The sequence below is a fragment of the Sander lucioperca genome, chromosome 8, assembly GCF_008315115.2.
Source record: "Sander lucioperca isolate FBNREF2018 chromosome 8, SLUC_FBN_1.2, whole genome shotgun sequence".
In the NCBI taxonomy this organism is placed as follows: domain Eukaryota; kingdom Metazoa; phylum Chordata; class Actinopteri; order Perciformes; family Percidae; genus Sander; species Sander lucioperca.
Genome location: NC_050180.1, coordinates 14,427,821 through 14,446,180, shown reverse-complemented (window position 1 = coordinate 14,446,180; position 18,360 = coordinate 14,427,821). Strand labels below are relative to the sequence as shown.

Below are 18,360 nucleotides of genomic sequence, written 5' to 3'. Positions count from 1 at the left end.
ATTAATTGAATTTGTATTTGTATAGGGGCAAGTATGTAGCAGAAACCAATGCCACATTAATACGTGACATGAGCAGAAGGCTGATAAGCCAGATCCGCAGGAATGTGGAGGAGATGATGGTGGAGATTAATTGAGGTGATTTTTTTCGGCTGCAAATACAAAACACATTGGCTGTCGTGTTGCGTTGTGTGATTTGCTGTTGTGTGATTTGCAGTCGTGTTGTGTGATTTGCTGTCATGTTGTGTGATTTGCTGTTGTGTGATTTGCTGTTGTGTTGTGTGATTTGCAGTCGTGTTGTGTGATTTGCTGTCGTGTTGTGTGATTTGCTGTCGTGTTGTGTGATTTGCTGTCGTGTTGTGTGATTTGCTGTCATGTTGTGTGATTTGAAGTCGTGTTGTGTGATTTGAAGTCGTGTTGTGTGATTTGCTGTTGTGTGATTTGCTGTCGTGTCGTGTGATTTGCTGTTGTGTGATTTGCTGTCGTGTCGTGTGATTTGCTGTCGTGTGATTTGCTGTCGTGTTGTGTGATTTGAAGTCGTGTTGTGTGATTTGAAGTCGTGTTGTGTGATTTGCTGTCGTGTCGTGTGATTTGCTGTCGTGTGATTTGCTGTCGTGTGATTTGCTGTCGTGTGATTTGCTGTCGTGTCGTGTGATTTGCTGTTGTGTGATTTGCTGTCGTGTCGTGTGATTTGCTGTTGTGTGATTTGCTGTCGTGTGATTTGCTGTCGTGTGATTTGCTGTTGTGTGATTTGCTGTCGTGTGGTTTGCTGTCGTGTCGTGTGATTTGCTGTCGTGTGATTTGCTGTCGTGTCGTGTGATTTGCTGTTGTGTGATTTGCTGTCGTGTCGTGTGATTTGCTGTCGTGTGATTTGTTGTCGTGTCGTGTGATTTGCTGTTGCGTGATTTGCTGTCGTGTGATTTGCTGTCGTGTGATTTGCTGTCGTGTCGTGTGATTTGCTGTCGTGTGATTTGCTGTTGTGTGATTTGCTGTCGTGTGATTTGCTGTCGTGTGATTTGCTGTTGTGTGATTTGCTGTCGTGTGGTTTGCTGTCGTGTCGTGTGATTTGCTGTTGTGTGATTTGCTGTTGTGTGATTTGCTGTCGTGTGATTTGCTGTTGTGTGATTTGCTGTCGTGTGGTTTGCTGTCGTGTCGTGTGATTTGCTGTCGTGTGGTTTGCTGTCGTGTCGTGTGATTTGCTGTCGTGTGATTTGCTGTTGTGTGATTTGCTGTCGTGTCGTGTGATTTGCTGTCGTGTGATTTGCTGTCGTGTGATTTGTTGTCGTGTCGTGTGATTTGCTGTCATGTGGTTTGCTGTCGTGTGATTTGCTGTTGCGTGATTTGCTGTCGTGTGATTTGCTGTCGTGTGATTTGCTGTCGTGTCGTGTGATTTGCTGTTGTGTGATTTGCTGTTGTGTGATTTGCTGTCGTGTGGTTTGCTGTCGTGTCGTGTGATTTGCTGTTGTGTGATTTGCTGTTGTGTGATTTGCTGTCGTGTGATTTGCTGTTGTGTGGTTTGCTGTCGTGTCGTGTGATTTGCTGTCGTGTGGTTTGCTGTCGTGTCGTGTGATTTGCTGTCGTGTGATTTGCTGTCGTGTCGTGTGATTTGCTGTTGTGTGATTTGCTGTCGTGTCGTGTGATTTGCTGTCGTGTGATTTGCTGTCGTGTGATTTGTTGTCGTGTCGTGTGATTTGCTGTTGCGTGATTTGCTGTCGTGTGATTTGCTGTCGTGTGATTTGCTGTCGTGTCGTGTGATTTGCTGTCGTGGGATTAGCTGTCGTGTTGTGTGATTTGTTGTCGGGTTGTGGGATTAGCTGTCGTGTTGTGTGATTTCCTGTTGTGGTTTGCACTTCAGGACCACCGTACAAAGTTCTCAAATGGTAAATGTTCCTCTACACAAGCTGCCGTAAAATAACTTTACCCTAATAAAAATAAATCTCATCAAACAATCTAATCCAAGAACATTGAATATGGTGTTAAAGTCTGTTATTAAGCACATTTTGCAGTGCAAATGGTTTGTTTTGTTACTCAGAAGATCTCTGAATTGTTTTGTTAGTGTAAACTGTATTATGTGGCAGGAACCACAGCTATCTGTGTGTGTGGAGACATAATCTAGTTAAATTGCTGGTATTTTTAAAGTGAAATTGGTTCAGAACAAAGCAGTTACCCTTATTTATCCCATTTATTCTCAGCTCCTTCCCTCCCTCTTTATTTGGTTTAGTTTGGCTTCAGAGCGTCAATACCACTTATTCTGTTTTGTTCTTTTTCTTCTCGACATCTCGCTGGTAACAAGAAGGAACTGTTTTTCTCGTCTCTCTGATTGAAGGACAACAGACACAAGAGCTTTGTTTATAAAACTCACAGCTGACTAATAAACCGCACGCTGACTACAGCGGCTTGTATGGGCCTAGTCAGAGGCGAGGAGCGTGTGGGTGTATTTAAGAGATTTTATGTTTGGTAGATAAAATGGCCCTGAAAACTAGTCTAAACAGACAGCAGCTGTGTGCTCCAATCAAAGCAGAGGGCGGCTGTTTGTTGTCTGAACAAAAGGTGATCTAAAACAACTATTATTATATTCAAAGACACAAACATTTGATAGTTTTGATGAGCAAGTTGTCTAGTGTATTTTTCATTTAACCTGCTGTAAAGTACATAAAACACACACAGAGTCTCGGACAAACAGTCCGTCTGTACCAGAAGGTTCAACGAACCCTGAGAACCAACACTCTTCTGTTTTTCCCTCAGCAGCAGCAGCAGTACTACACATGATGTCGACTTCATCACAGAGCACGTGATGGATAAACAAACATTAATCTCTAAAGATCTTTATAATCTGCATGTTATCCTGTCTCCACTGTCTAAAGACATTATCATCTCCCAGTACCTCCAGTGGGAGCTTAACAGCTTCACCCCTGAATTCCACCAGGCGCTGCATTTTAGCTGTGGCGTGCTTTTGTTCCGTCATCTGCCAAACCTGTGTCATACCACACCAGGAGCGTCTCAGGCTACATTTACATTGCTACGTTTTGGGTTAAAAAAAAAATATCTTTTGCTACGTTTACACCTCGCATTCACACTGCTCTGGTGTTTTAAAGCCCCTAAACTGGAGACATTTGGAAACACTTCTGACCCGTTTTGGTTTGGAACCTGCGGGGTAGTGTTGCAGTCTCAACGGCCGCAAACGGAGACCTTTGGCGACCCCGACACTAGTCTACGTATATCCACGACGGTTATTATTATCATCCCGTGTAGATGTGTCGACATGTCACTGTTCTGTGCTTTTATATTTGACATAAAAAAAGATTTTCAAATAAAATCTGGGTTGTTAATGTTATTTCAAAGAAAAATTCCAACGGGATGACGAGTGTGGTTTCCATTACGGCTTCGCTACAGTGGAAAAACAACTCCTTCAAAACCCATCAGCTAATGCAATGAATGGGCAATAAAACACGTGGCATATTTCTGTGAGGTGATCCATTTGTGTAACTCTCCAACAGCCCATCCAGACGTAGACACACGAAGGTCCAGCAGACAGAGGGAGGGCAGCGAACTAAAAGGGATTTCTGTTCGAAGGCGGAGGGTGTTGCATCTCTCCCTGCTGTGAAAATCTGACACCGCCAGAACAAAACAAAAAGGTCCTGGGAATGACGACACATCTCACGTCTCAAGTGTGCATCTGCGTCTCTCTTCGTGACCAAACTTTTAGAGAGACAAACACAACACACTCCTCGGGAGATCCTTACGAGACCACTAAAGCGAAGCAGACAGCCTGAGGGCTGAATCGTACTTAGTGTCCCACCGAGTGCGTGGCATGCCACACGCTGTCTGCAGCCACCGAGCACGCATGCACATTTACAGCACTCCGGGTCTTCACAAGGGGAGAGTTGTCATCATCTTTCTGCCTTTGTTGAGTGTTAACCCTCTGAGGTTTGAGGGGATTTTCTCAGTTGGAATTTTTTTCTTAACTTCACATTTTAAAAAGGTATCTGCATATAACCTGACACCCATGCGTTTCATATCAAAATGTTTGGAATAAACTCAGCTTTCTGGAAAAGTGAGGCCCACATTTGTCCTAGAGGAAAGAAATAATTTAGCCCTGAAGTTGAAAGGTTGAAGTTTGCGGTTTTGCAATTCTTTAAATCTCTTGTGAAAACATTTTCACATGTGGACGCGAGTAAACCAAAAAAGAGAGGCAGATGATGAGTTTCAGAAGCTATCTGCCCCGTCTCCTAATTCGCCGTGTGAGTGACACATGATCGCGCCATAAAACAGATGCCAGCGCACACCAAACCCTATTTCTGCGCTGTGTTATCGCTGAAATATTAATAGAGACATTGAAAAAACATTTCCATGGACACGGCATGCGTTCAAATCGACCTCAGACGGTAAAACAAAGTCAAGCTGACCTTTAGAGGGCCATTAATATTCTGCAGCATTCAACTGAACTATAAAAAATATACTGTAGATATTGAGATGGGAAGTGTTCTGAATTCTGAGAACCAGTGACAGATTAAAATGTTGAAACATTTGACAGGCACAAGCATGATTGCATCACGGCTTTTGTGCCAGCAGCCACAACAAGCAGCAAGTTTAGATGATATCTTAATTTCCTATTAGTGACGAGTGAATTCAGGCACTTCCTGAAGGGCAACTTATTACCCTGCCTCCGTTATCCAGGAAGCCTAAGGTGCTTCAGAAACTAGCACATGAGGAAAGAAATACAAATGCACTTGACTAACTCGCCTCATTATACACGTCAAAACACCAAAAACACACTCTTGGGGGGGGGGGCTGACTTCAAATTAGCTCGAGGCATCGCTTGACAAAACACTCTCCCTGCAAACACATCAGAAAGAGAAACAGGAAGTAAACACACTCACCCAGGAGACGGCGAGTGGTTTTGTCAACAATCCAAAAAAAGTGCAGGCAACGCAGCGCGAACGAGACTCTAATGCCAACCAGGAGGCTCCATCCGCTCGCCGTCTACAGGATTTCTGGTTTCCTCCCGAGTAATTCGGCGGTGTGGAGGCTGCTCTCGGCCGCGCAGAGAGTGACGGAGGCTGTGCTCGTTGTGAATGGCACTGAGGCCTGACAATAGAAGCCATTGTTCCTTCACTGCACTCTTCTGTCCTTCTCCGACCCCTCAGAGCGGGGCAGGGGTGTGAATCGGAGGCTGAAAAGGAGACATCTGCAGCCCCCGGCTCTCACTGACACTGCTGCACGCACACGCACACACACACACACACACACACACACACACACACACACACTTGGCAGATCCACCTGTCTCCTGCAACCAACTTTAACCTATTCAGCCTCCAGCAACATATACACACATCTTTCTTTAGCAATCTCTTTTCCTTAATTGACTCTTTGCAAGTCCCTGTAGTTCCCCCAAATGTTTTAACTTCAGCCTCTTAAGACCTCTTAAGACCGGCCTTCATTTCGGCCGATTTGACATTTATAATCGGCGGGGCGGGCACTGCCAGCAGTCGGACTCAAATGACCCATCTGATTGGTGGAGAGCTAACCAGGAAACGGGGAGCGGGATGAGCGTGACTAGAGTCTCTCAAAATCTGACGAAAATCTTTTAAACTGACCTTTGTTGATCTGAAATGAAGACAGATTCAGCAACTGCACGGCCTATTTCTCTCTTAAAATGTTTTCAGAAACACGTTTCGGTGAACTATTTTAGTCCAATATGAGATCGTATTCTGAACGAGCCTCCATGACAGTCTGGCTGTGAATTTCTGGAGAAACCAGACCCACGTGACGCATTCGTCCAATCAGCTGCCGGTTTTCATTTTTGGGCGACAATCCAGATTAGCGCCGCCTGCTGTTATGGAGACGTATTACATCTCGTCTCTTTGGTGTGTTCCGAGGCACTTTTTGACCAACTCGGAGAGACTTTTCTGCCGAGGGTCGGCCGTCTGGTCAGTGTGTCTGCAGCTTAAAGCACACTGATTTAAGCGCCAGTCTTCGCAAACATCTGCAGCAGCTCATCGACCGGGACAAGAGCTTATCTTTGCAAGATCCAGAGTTTGAATCACAGAGCGACTTTGAACAGGAGGTTGAGGAAAGTGACTGACTATTGAGAGAGGTATCGTCTGTTTTATTCCACTTCTCTTCTTACCAAAACCTGGCGCCCACATTACCCAGAATGCAACTTCACAGCTGGCAGATCAAAACCCAAAGGAAAATCTTGAACTTGCCTTGAGGACCACAACCCTGAAATCTAGTCGTACTTTGAGTCCAGTAAGTTCTCCTCCCTCACATAGAAACACATTTTATAATTTCCTAAGTGAGAAAAAGTTGACAGATAAGTGATAAGTGAATCTTATTATCAGCAACATTACAAGTATAAAAGCCTTAGAGAAAGAGAAATATCAATATCCCATTGAATATGAACACACACTGCTGATTCCATTCATTGTTATATTAATCCTCAGATTTTCTGACTTGTATTTCTTTGTTTCTTCCCTCTGAACGACTCAAATATTATAACATTCTTGCAAATTCTCCCGTCTTGCCAACAAATCTTGTGTTTAACACCCGACGGAGACACAAACAGAGTAAACAAAGTGGATTATGGGAATAATAACAGACAAAATGATGCTCTCAGAGTGTCAGACAAACTGCGTACTAATCTAAAATGATGTCTTGCATCTCTTGCCGTGCCAGCTGCTGGGAACTGGGATTTTGTGACCCAATATGGTGTTTGTTGAGCTGCAGGACAACAAACTGCTGCTGTGACCGGCAGTTTAACACACACACACACAGACACACACACACACACACACACACACACACACACACACACACACAAGCACGTGCACGCACACACATAAGCACACACACGCACTAACGCACACACACACAAGAGGAATTTAATGGCACCTTTATCAACAGCGTGACCTTTTCAGAGCATCCTTGTGTGTGCAGGTGGAAAACAGATATTTATGCTTTTATAGTAATCATGCAATTGCGAAGGCAGCAGCGCAGAGAGCGACGTCATAGTCGTGTGTAGTATTGACAGTACAGCCGCATCCAAACACACCTTCTGTTTATTCAATGGGGGGCCCAAACTACTGGTCTGAAGGCTTATCCAGCCTGCTAGACACTTTCCGAAAGCTTCCAACATGTTGAATATTTATCCTTAAGTCAAGATTCAGAACGGAAATAGCATTATATAGCATTTCCTATCCCTCCTTCCCTTCCTACTAGCCCTCCTCTCCTTCTCCTAGCCCTCCTTCCCATCTCCTAGCCCTCCTCTCCTTCTCATAGCCCTCCTTCCCATTGCCTAGCCCTCCTCCTACCCTCCCCCTTCCTCCTAGCCCTCCTTCCCTTCCTCCTAGCCTTCCTCCTACCCTCCCCTCACTCTAGCCCTCCTCCCCTTATCCTAGTCCTCCTTGCCTTCCTCCTAACCCTCCTTCCCTTCCTCCTAGCCCTCCTCCTAGCCCTCCTTCCCTTTCTCCTACCCTTCCTTCCCTTCCTCTTACCCTCCCCTCACTCCTAGCCCTCCTTCCCTTCCTCCTACCCTCCCCTCACTCCTAACCCTTCTTCCCTCACTCCTAGCCCTCCTTCCCTTCCTTCTAGCCCTCCTTCCCTTCCTCCTAGCCCTCCTTCCCTTCCCCTAGCCCTCCTTCCCTCCCTCCTAGCCCTTCTTCCCTTCCTTCTAGCCCTCCTTCCCTTCCTCCTAGCCCTCCTTCCCTCCCTCCTACCCTCCCTCCTAGCCCTTCTTCCCTTCCTCCTACCCTCCCCTTCCCTCCCTCCTAGCCCTCCTTCCCTTCCTCCTAGCCCTTCTTCCCTTCCTTCTAGCCCTCCTTCCCTCCCTCCTAGCCCTCCTTCCCTTCCTTCTAGCCCTCCTTCCCTCCCTCCTAGCCCTCCTTCCCTCCCTCCTAGCCCTTCTTCCCTTCCTTCTAGCCCTCCTTCTCTCCCTCCTAGCCCTCCTTCCCTTCCTCCTACCCTCCCCTTCCCTCCCTCCTAACCCTTCTTCCCTTCCTTCTAGCTCTCCTTCCCTTCCTCCTAGCCCTCCTTCCCTCCCTCCTAGCCCTCCTTCTCTCCCTCCTAGCCCTCCTTCCCTTCCTCCTACCCTCCCCTCCCCTCACTCCTAACCCTCCTTCACTTCCTCCTAGCCCTCCTTCCCTGCCCCTAGCCCTCCTTCCCTTCCCCTAGCCCTCCTTCCCTGCCCCTAGCCCTCCTTCCCTCCCTCCTAGCACTTCTTCCCTGCCCCTAGCCCTCCTTCCCTCCCTCCTAGCCCTCCTTCCGTCCCTCCTAGCCCTCCTTCCGTCCCTCCTAGCACTTCTTCCCTTCCCCTAGCCCTCCTTCCCTTCCCCTAAGTGATTTTGTCACTTGTTCTTATTTACCGGCCTAACAAGTTCTTAATGACTTAAAAATAAAGGTGGAAAAAGTTACAGCGCTGAGGGAAGACACATTTCTGCACGCAAAAAGTATTCTAAAATAAAGACTTAATGAAACCTAGTTATGGCTGTGCTGATGTGTGATGTCTATTCTGAGCGTAATGGTGACAACCACAAACCAGCATCTCGCCTCACTGCCTCATCTGCACAAAACTCTCATCTCATCACTCAACTCCGCTGACACTGTTGCACCATGCGCTGAACCCAATAATACCAAACAGTCAAGATCATTTTCAAACATTCTTCCTGCTGTCCTGTGTCTCTAACCCTACACCCTGCACCCTACACCTGAGTTGAATGTGTTCCATTTAAAATGAGGGGTTAGCTCTGGCCAGGTTACCCATTGTTAGCAATACCAGTAGTTAACAACACATTATGCTGTTTTTTTGTGCATACTCTTCCCTGCCGTGCCCTCCTTCCCTTCCTCCTAGCCTTCCTCCTACCCTCCCCTCACTCTAGCCCTCCTCCCCTTATCCTAGTCCTCCTTGCCTTCCTCCTAACCCTCCTTCCCTTCCTCCTAGCCCTCCTCCTAGCCCTCCTTCCCTTTCTCCTACCCTTCCTTCCCTTCCTCTTACCCTCCCCTCACTCCTAGCCCTCCTTCCCTTCCTCCTACCCTCCCCTCACTCCTAACCCTTCTTCCCTCACTCCTAGCCCTCCTTCCCTTCCTTCTAGCCCTCCTTCCCTTCCTCCTAGCCCTCCTTCCCTTCCCCTAGCCCTCCTTCCCTCCCTCCTAGCCCTTCTTCCCTTCCTTCTAGCCCTCCTTCCCTTCCTCCTAGCCCTCCTTCCCTCCCTCCTACCCTCCCTCCTAGCCCTTCTTCCCTTCCTCCTACCCTCCCCTTCCCTCCCTCCTAGCCCTCCTTCCCTTCCTCCTAGCCCTTCTTCCCTTCCTTCTAGCCCTCCTTCCCTCCCTCCTAGCCCTCCTTCCCTTCCTTCTAGCCCTCCTTCCCTCCCTCCTAGCCCTCCTTCCCTCCCTCCTAGCCCTTCTTCCCTTCCTTCTAGCCCTCCTTCTCTCCCTCCTAGCCCTCCTTCCCTTCCTCCTACCCTCCCCTTCCCTCCCTCCTAACCCTTCTTCCCTTCCTTCTAGCTCTCCTTCCCTTCCTCCTAGCCCTCCTTCCCTCCCTCCTAGCCCTCCTTCTCTCCCTCCTAGCCCTCCTTCCCTTCCTCCTACCCTCCCCTCCCCTCACTCCTAACCCTCCTTCACTTCCTCCTAGCCCTCCTTCCCTGCCCCTAGCCCTCCTTCCCTTCCCCTAGCCCTCCTTCCCTGCCCCTAGCCCTCCTTCCCTCCCTCCTAGCACTTCTTCCCTGCCCCTAGCCCTCCTTCCCTCCCTCCTAGCCCTCCTTCCGTCCCTCCTAGCCCTCCTTCCGTCCCTCCTAGCACTTCTTCCCTTCCCCTAGCCCTCCTTCCCTTCCCCTAAGTGATTTTGTCACTTGTTCTTATTTACCGGCCTAACAAGTTCTTAATGACTTAAAAATAAAGGTGGAAAAAGTTACAGCGCTGAGGGAAGACACATTTCTGCACGCAAAAAGTATTCTAAAATAAAGACTTAATGAAACCTAGTTATGGCTGTGCTGATGTGTGATGTCTATTCTGAGCGTAATGGTGACAACCACAAACCAGCATCTCGCCTCACTGCCTCATCTGCACAAAACTCTCATCTCATCACTCAACTCCGCTGACACTGTTGCACCATGCGCTGAACCCAATAATACCAAACAGTCAAGATCATTTTCAAACATTCTTCCTGCTGTCCTGTGTCTCTAACCCTACACCCTGCACCCTACACCTGAGTTGAATGTGTTCCATTTAAAATGAGGGGTTAGCTCTGGCCAGGTTACCCATTGTTAGCAATACCAGTAGTTAACAACACATTATGCTGTTTTTTTGTGCATACAAACAGCGTAACATGTCCCCTGACAGAAGGTGGACAGGACTGTGTGTACCAAAGTGCTAATAAACTGTATGTTTCTACAGCTTTCACTGCTGTTGATGGACAGGGGCAGCAATGTTGGATTTTGAGCTCGGGGTACTGCGTGGTTGTCCGACTTTGAACTCCGACTTCCGCGTACGAATGGAATGCACTATAACAACCCAGTTACTCTTTTCTTTAATTCCCAACAAATAAATGCAGTTGCTGCTCCTGGAAACTTCATGAAGGCTTTTTGAAAGCTTTTATGAACTGCATAACTTAAGAATCATTCTTCTGTTCCATTAGTTATGAATAAAATAGAAAATCCATCATAATGAAACAAAGATTAATGAATGATAAAAGGCGGATTTAATCCAGTGTGCTTCAATGTGACACTTACATCGAGCAGTGTGTGTAAATGCTGGTCCTGGAAAACACTGTGAAGGAAATCTAGATCCTTTTCACTGCAGTCTGTCAGAGCGTGGATCTCCTCTAAACTGTCCAACACCTGAGACACAGCCCCTGCAAAAAACACACACACACACACACACACACACACACACACACACACACACACACACACACACACACACACACAATTAGAGTTCTGTGAATGTCTTTGCGGTGAGCATGCACATGCACTGAATCATTTTTGGAATCATTCGCCCTCTGTATAATGTGAACATTAAAGTCAAAGTACTGCAAACATTAAAAAGAAAGTAAGTAACCAGCATCACAACACGCAGAGAACCAGCGGATACCTACGTTCTGCTGCTAGCAGTCCTAGCACGTGGGAAGCATGAATAGAAACAGACAGAAACAGATAATAATAATAAATAAACACAGGGGTTAGTATCAATGTCAAAAACAGTTGGAAGCAAATACCGTTCGAACAGTGGGGAACAGAAATGTGTGTGCTGTTAGCAGGGGTTAAAGTGGGCCAGAACGATTCGGAACGGCATCTTCGATTAATAAGTGAATTAGGGCCCTTCACTTCTTGCACACAGCGCAGCACAAAGCCCGACGCAAGTGTCTTTGCTAGTTTAAGACTGACGCAGTTGTCAATCGCCCATCTGTGCGCCCATGGGTGTGCTGGTCTTACAGGGAGGTGTGTTCAGGTGCATTCTGGGCGTGCTGGTCTTACAGGGAGGTGTGTTCAGGTGCATTCTGGGCGTATTGCTATCTTTAGGCAGCGGAAAGTGATCGCGCCATTGACCAACAAAAACCTGGTCTAAAGTCAATAACGCAGCATTTCATTGTTATTTTAACAGAGCATTAGTAAAATGCTCCTAGGGTTATGCACAGCGTGCGCACACTATGCTTGTTACACACACAGGGACACACAGCAGCACACACACATGCAGAAGATTACAAATACAAATATTACGGTGCAAATCCTCCATCAAGGTCCAAACGCGCCTGGCTTTTAAAGGGAATGGGAGATGATCTCTGATTGGTTGATTGCATGTTACGTCCCAAAACACCCCTCTGATTAATGAAGACACTAAGTACAACCCTTTTGGACCATGCGCCCGGCGCACGGACCCTTTTTTCCGCCGTCAAACTAGCAAAAGTGGATTTGGACACGCCCTAAACACACCTGCGCCAGGTGCTTCACGCCGTGCGCTTAGATCGTTAAAATAGGGCCCTTAATCTTATTGGCAGTTTCGTAGATCAGTGTTTCCCACTCACTTAAAATAATGACAAACCAGTATTTCCTCTATTTAAGAAATAGAGGATGGATACCTGGGCTCGGACAGATATTTAGAAATGATGTTTGGGTTCGGGTCGGGCTCGGTCACACCAGCGCGATAAGCCATTGAACATTTTAAATTTAAAGAAGCTTATTATGTAGGTGCGCGCCTGTGTTAATGTGCGCTTGTTGCCCCGTGTGCGCTGATGCACTCATCTGTTGAGATTTCCGAATGCCTGCCTACAGTTGCTTAATAAAAGCTTTCCACACAAACAAACATTAGTAGGAGAAAAAAACGAGATTTTAACTGTGTCGGGCTCGGGTCGGGCTCGGACAGAAATATCTTAATGCCTGTCGGGCTCGGGCCGGGTTCGGTTACTGCTCTGTCGGATGCGGGCAGGGCTCGGACAGAAAAATGTAGCCCGATCTGCACTCTATTAAGAAAGCCCAGCAGCGCTCATACCTGTTGAGGAAACTTGTGTCAGTCAGGACATTTTAAATTTGGTTTGCAAGTGCAACTAGCTAACTACTGGTCATATGGCCTTGTGTGCTCTGATTAATTTGGCATGCAGTTAACATAAAAGTCATAATTTTGTTTGAATGAAAACCCAACTTCTGACATTTGCTCCTGGTGTTCTTCACCACTGTTTTTGAAGAAGGAAATAACGAGAGTAACAGGTGAACTAGCCCACTTTAACCCGTGGTTGTTGAAGTGAAACACAAAGAGAAGGATAAACACATTGTAAAGTCTTAACACTTTGCTATGAGTAGGGCTGTTATGGTTTGTGTATTTGTGCCAAATCGTCACGTTCGGTAGTCATGGTCCGGTGCACATAGACTACACGGTATGTAGAGTGATGCAGGCAATGTTGAACTACATTTGACTAGTTCCATCTGGAAACTCATAGCCGTCCAGTGCAATACAGTGTTTGAAATGTTTGAAAAGTTTACCAAAGTTGCCAGTGGGCAAAATGTTCCTTCAGTCCCCAGCAAGAGGACAAGAGGACTGTGTCTTTGACTCTTTAACGGTGTTTGGTATTTTAAGCCCCCAACGTCGTCTTCCAGGCAGCGCTGCCTGGAAGGCACTAGGATTAGGCAGTGGTTATGGTTAAGTGCCTTGAAGTCGACGGTCGCAGTGCTGCCTTGAAGTCGATGTTGGGGGCTTAAAACATCATCTAGCCTCTTTAACGGTCTCTTCAAACTAAATATGCATTTGTTTCTCCCGCTGTAAAAAAAACTGGCACCCAGCCGTGACTTCTGTGTGCCATTGCACCCCTAGCAATGAGATAAAATGTCAAACTGGAAAGCAGGTTGAATGAGGCTGTATTTTCCTGCTCAAACAATCATCAGATCCCTCCATGTGCATGGCTTGTATGTTGTCTTTCTGCATGTGGTGCATTTCAGAGCAGCTAGAATAAAGTTGGGTCGTGCTAATAAGAGCCTTTCTCTGGAGGGCATGCCTGACAGACAAAAGCAGAACAAACCAGAGGAAGGAAGCTTGAGGGAGGAAGTGTGTCAAAGATGAGAGGATAACAACTGTCAGAGGCTGAATCTCAAGTCTCTTATTTGATATCTCCTCTAGGGCCGGGTACCGAATTCGGTACTTTTTAGGCACCGACCAAACTGCCTCCACAGTAAAGTATTGAGTATCGAAAAATGCCGTAATTTCAATGTAATTTCAATACCTAAGGAGTAAATCTCAGCACCGTCAGTGAGCCAATCAGCACGCAGCATGCTTCTACCAAGATCTAATAATGTCTGTGCTTGGCTGTCTAACGTTACACGTCGTAGAGACACGGAGGAAGAACTCTACGTTACACAGAGACGGGAGACACGTAGTAGGAGCTGAAACATAAATAAAAAGATTTGTGCCATAACGTGTGATGTTGCCATTTCTTTTTGTTTTATAAAATTAGTATCGAAAAAAGTATCGTTTAGGAACCGGTATCAAAGTCACAGTATTAGTACCAGTACCAGTAGTGATTATTTTTGAACGATACCCAGCTTTAATCGCCTCGTTCCTCGCCTGAAGCGGAAGTTGTTCTAGCCCTCCTTTTTTGAAGGCTGTCTCAGAGCTCTTATTACTGCCCATAGGAGGAAGGAGCTAGGATGGAGGAGAGATCTCTGAGGAGCTATGAGCGAGGATACACGAGAGCAGCCATACTGGACGCCATGCAGCTGGAGAGCAAGAGTTGCTAACTCCGCCCAAACAGCTGACGAATTCACTTGACGTTTCAGAGGAAAGGACGTCTCATCCCTCTAAAAACACGTTTGGTGTACTGACTAAGACTCGAGGGAGGGAAGCGAATGGAGGAAACGTGGATGCAATGTAAGGACCTGGGACGTACCCACAGTGTGGGTTTGTCTGTGTGTACCTGAGGAGGTGGGGTCTTCGGAGAAGTCATGCAGTTCCTCGGGGGGGTCTCCATAGAAGGAATTAAACTTGTGACTAGACACTGCAGCCAGAACCGCCCCCTGAAACACAACATGTGCTACTGTGAAGATTTATCTTATCTGATCGTATCGGTGATGGTGTCATCAAGCCTCGAAATGTTGCAAAATGTGATAACGCATGCATGTCAGCGTGTGTGTGTAGATGCAAACCTTGAGCTTCCTCCTGGAGTTGAACTTTCTCAGCTGCTCCACGGTCTCTGGCAGGTGGATTTTGTACGCGTATCGGTCCCTCTCCTTGGAAATCCAACACAGAAAAGAGAATTGCTCACACAAGTAAAGGCTTAAAATGTATGAGTTTGTTATACCACTGGAATGAATGAATGAATACATTTTTATTATTGTGTCATGCATACAATAAAATATACCCAGTCCACACGAGCTTACAAGACACCATTACCTAGGACAAAGGACCAGATGCCAAAGTAACCACATAACCTAAACACATAAACCTTTTAGGGCCCTATCCAGCACAGACGGGAAGTGATCGCGCCATTGACCAATTGACGGATTTGGACCGTAATATTTTACTTTTGCATGTGTGTGTGCTGCTGTGCGTCCCTGTGTGTGTAACAAGCATAGTGTGCGCGCGCTGTGCACGAGCCTAGGCGCATTTTACTAATTCGCTGTTAAAATAACAATGAAATGCTGCGATATAGACTTGACGCGATCACTTCCCGCTGCCTCAAGATAGCAATACGCCCAGAATGCACCTGAACACACCTCCCTGTAAGACCAGCACGCCCATGGGCGCACAGATGGGCGCAGGTGTGTTTGCTATTTAAACGACGCGGGCGCTGGACGGGAAACTGACAACTGCGTCGGTCTTAAACTAGCAAAGATACTTGCGTCGGGCTTTGCGCTGCGCTGCGAGCGGGGGTCTTCAACGTTTTATAGGCCAAGGACCCCTCAGTTGAAAAAGAGATTAAGCGGGGACCCCTTACTACATATATTGTATAAGATATGAGGGTAAAATATAAATTGCATATTACACTGGGCCTACAATAACGTGTAGGGCGGCCTCAAACCTTCACACATACCTTTTTTATGGTGCATACAATACTAAGCTATTAAAATAATAATTGTTGACATATTCACATACATCATGTTTTAATGTTAGAATGTGGCACAGTGAATCCTTAACTGTATCTGTGGCTATCTACCCATAGGCACATAAGACTGTCATCAATGTTGTAGATAAAAATGAAAAATCTTTACAAATAATATGATTGTTTTCCATCAACAATAAGTTGGTGGCCCCCCCCTGCAGCAACTCTGAGGATCCCCCTAGGGGTCTCGGACCCCCTGTTTAATATCTCTGATTTAGAGGATAAATGATCAGGTTAACGCTCATCAGCTGCATGGCACCACATCACACCGTGTGTTTCTGAGTGTAAACAGAGCTCTGTGGTTGATGTGAGCTGGTCAAAATGGTGATGTTGAGCAACTATATATAAGAAGAGGAATTAGCAGACTACCAGGAAATCAACCTGAATTCCTCTTTTTGGTCAGCGGCTTCCATCCCAGAGCATGCACATAATGAGTGGTGGAAGAATAAATAAGTACATTTACTCCAGTACTGTACTTAAGTACAAATGTTAAGGTACTTGTACTTTACTTGAGTCTTTTCTTTTAATGTCACTTTCTACTTCTACTCCGCTACATTTCAGAGAGAAATATTCTACTTTTTACTCCACTACATTCATCTGTTACAGCTTTAGTTACTAGTTACTTTACACATTAAGATTACTGCTCACAGAACACATGTAGTTTATAACATCTGATGTTTTATTCTAAAGTAAACTAGCCAACAATATAACGGCTACAAGTCCAGCTGAGATGATTAGACCATTAAACACACAACTGTTTGGATCCTTTACACTTTCTAAAAATGGGAGGATTTTTCTGCAGTGAGTACTTTTACTTTTAATACACACTTACTAAGTACACTTTCCTGATGATACTTGCATACTTTTAAGTAACATTTTCAATGCAGGACTTGTAACAGAGTAATTTAAAGTGTGGTATTAGTACTTTTACTTAAGTACAGGATCTGAATACTTCTGCCACAGCTGTGCATGGGTTTGTCTGGATTTGTTTTGGGGGTGTTTGTTGATGTTCGGGGGTGCTGTGTTCAGACTGTTGCATTGTTCAATCAGAAGTCTAATGATGCTGCTGTAACTTTGCACCTTGCAACCTTGCAACCAGAAGTGGGTTTGCCTCAACTTTCAGCTTTCTACAACTAAATAACAGACTCAAAATGTTTGTAGCATTGTAGGCAGGGGACGTCCCTCAAAGTGTGAAGATTTGTGTCAGACAGCCCCCAGACGAGCTGCAAGTCTCAGAGTCCAATTGTCGTCTTTAAGTACCCTTCCATCACTGTCCCCAGACAAGGACGGCGTTAAAAGCTTCTGCTGACAACACGTTTCAAGCGCTGACAGCGCTGTGCCGGCGCTCACTCTCGTTGGTTTCCTGTGTGAAGAGCTTCCCCCCTGCCCCCCACCCCGAGCGACTGATCATTACGTGATAACTTTAGGCTGCATGGGTTTTTGGCACTTTTCTGCTCTTGTCTCAGAAACAGGATAAAACTTTCACAAAAGTCAAAACTTTTGGATGCACGTCTAAAAGAGAGGACCCATGCACCAAAGCAGGAAGTACATTTTCATTAGTGAGAGGATTGTTTTTCCATGTTGCAGGCAGTCATGACATGGTAACCCAAAGTCATATTAGAACCAAATTCAAAATGCCAAGAAACGCATACACGTAAACATTTCGGTTCTGCGTATCGGTGCCTCAACAACTACACACGGCACTCTTTCTGGACTGGACAACGCTGGACGAAGCAGTACATCGACTTTTGTTTAGGCAGTATGGGAAAGAGCAAAAAGAGTTCAGGGGGTGTTTGCTGTTTTGGTGTTGAGAGAAAAGACTCACTTGCTGCATTAAGTTAAATGTATTAACCTTAAAACATTTAGTTTCTTTGTTTACCTAGTTATTTTTGTAACCAAAAAATGCTGAGCAGCTCTGTTATCTGAGCAAACACAAGTATCGGATCGGGACTCGGTATGGGCAGATATTCAATATTTTAAAAGATCGGATCCGAGGTCAACAGAGCTGATTGGGAACTCCCTACGTGTTACGGAATGCTGAAAGCATTACCTTCAGCCAGGGGTGGTTAAGAGCCTCGTAGACGGTGATCCTCTCAGCGGGGTCCAGCATCAGCATGCGCCTCACCAGATCCTTAGCGCTCTCTGAGATTTGGGCCCATTGCCGCGGATTCATCTACACAAACACACACAAACATACACAGAGGTTTACATGAGCGGTCCTGTGGTCCAGAGATAATGTTTCCAGATCTCAGCCATGTACTCAGAGCGCACAATGTTCTTTTACACATATTAAATATGGTCAATCTATGAAAATTACACGTTTCTATTAGGGGTGCATGATATATTATCTATATATATCGTGATATCCATCCATCCATCTTCATCCGCTTATCAGGGTGGGGTCGCGGGGGCAGCAGCTCCAGCAGGGGACCCCAAACTTCCCTTTCCCGAGCCACATTAACCAGCTCCAACTGGGGGATCCCGAGGCGTTCCCATGCCAGGTTGGAGATATAATCCCTCCACCTAGTCCTGGGTCTTCCCCGAGGCCTCCTCCCAGCTGGACGTGCCTGGAACACCTCCCTAGGGAGGCGCCCAGGGGGCATCCTTACCAGATGCCCGAACCACCTCAACTGGCTCCTTTCGATGCAAAGGAGCAGCGGCTCTACTCCGAGCTCCTCACGGATGACTGAGCTTCTCACCCTATCTCTAAGGGAGACGCCAGCCACCCTCCTGAGGAAACCCAATTCGGCCTCTTGTACCCTGGATCTCGTTCTTTCGGTAAT

General features: G+C 46.4%; 1 protein-coding gene across 19 annotated transcripts in view; it reads right to left on the bottom strand.

The window, feature by feature from the left end:
- Positions 1 to 18,360, bottom strand: part of caska (calcium/calmodulin-dependent serine protein kinase a) — a 214,666-nt gene that overhangs the window by 60,393 nt on the left and 135,913 nt on the right. For 12 of the 19 annotated variants that reach the window (XM_036003864.1, XM_036003863.1, XM_036003866.1 and 9 more), the window contains exons 8-12: positions 17,628 to 17,750; positions 14,622 to 14,705; positions 14,393 to 14,492; positions 11,090 to 11,107; positions 10,725 to 10,846 (exon numbers count right to left, since the gene is read on the bottom strand). In XM_036003864.1, coding sequence (XP_035859757.1) covers positions 10,725 to 10,846; positions 11,090 to 11,107; positions 14,393 to 14,492; positions 14,622 to 14,705; positions 17,628 to 17,750 — 447 coding nt within the window. The remainder of the gene's footprint in view (positions 1 to 10,724; positions 10,847 to 11,089; positions 11,108 to 14,392; positions 14,493 to 14,621; positions 14,706 to 17,627; positions 17,751 to 18,360) is intronic. The other 7 variants (XM_036003865.1, XM_036003868.1, XM_031300697.2 and 4 more) reach the window with 1 other exon arrangement.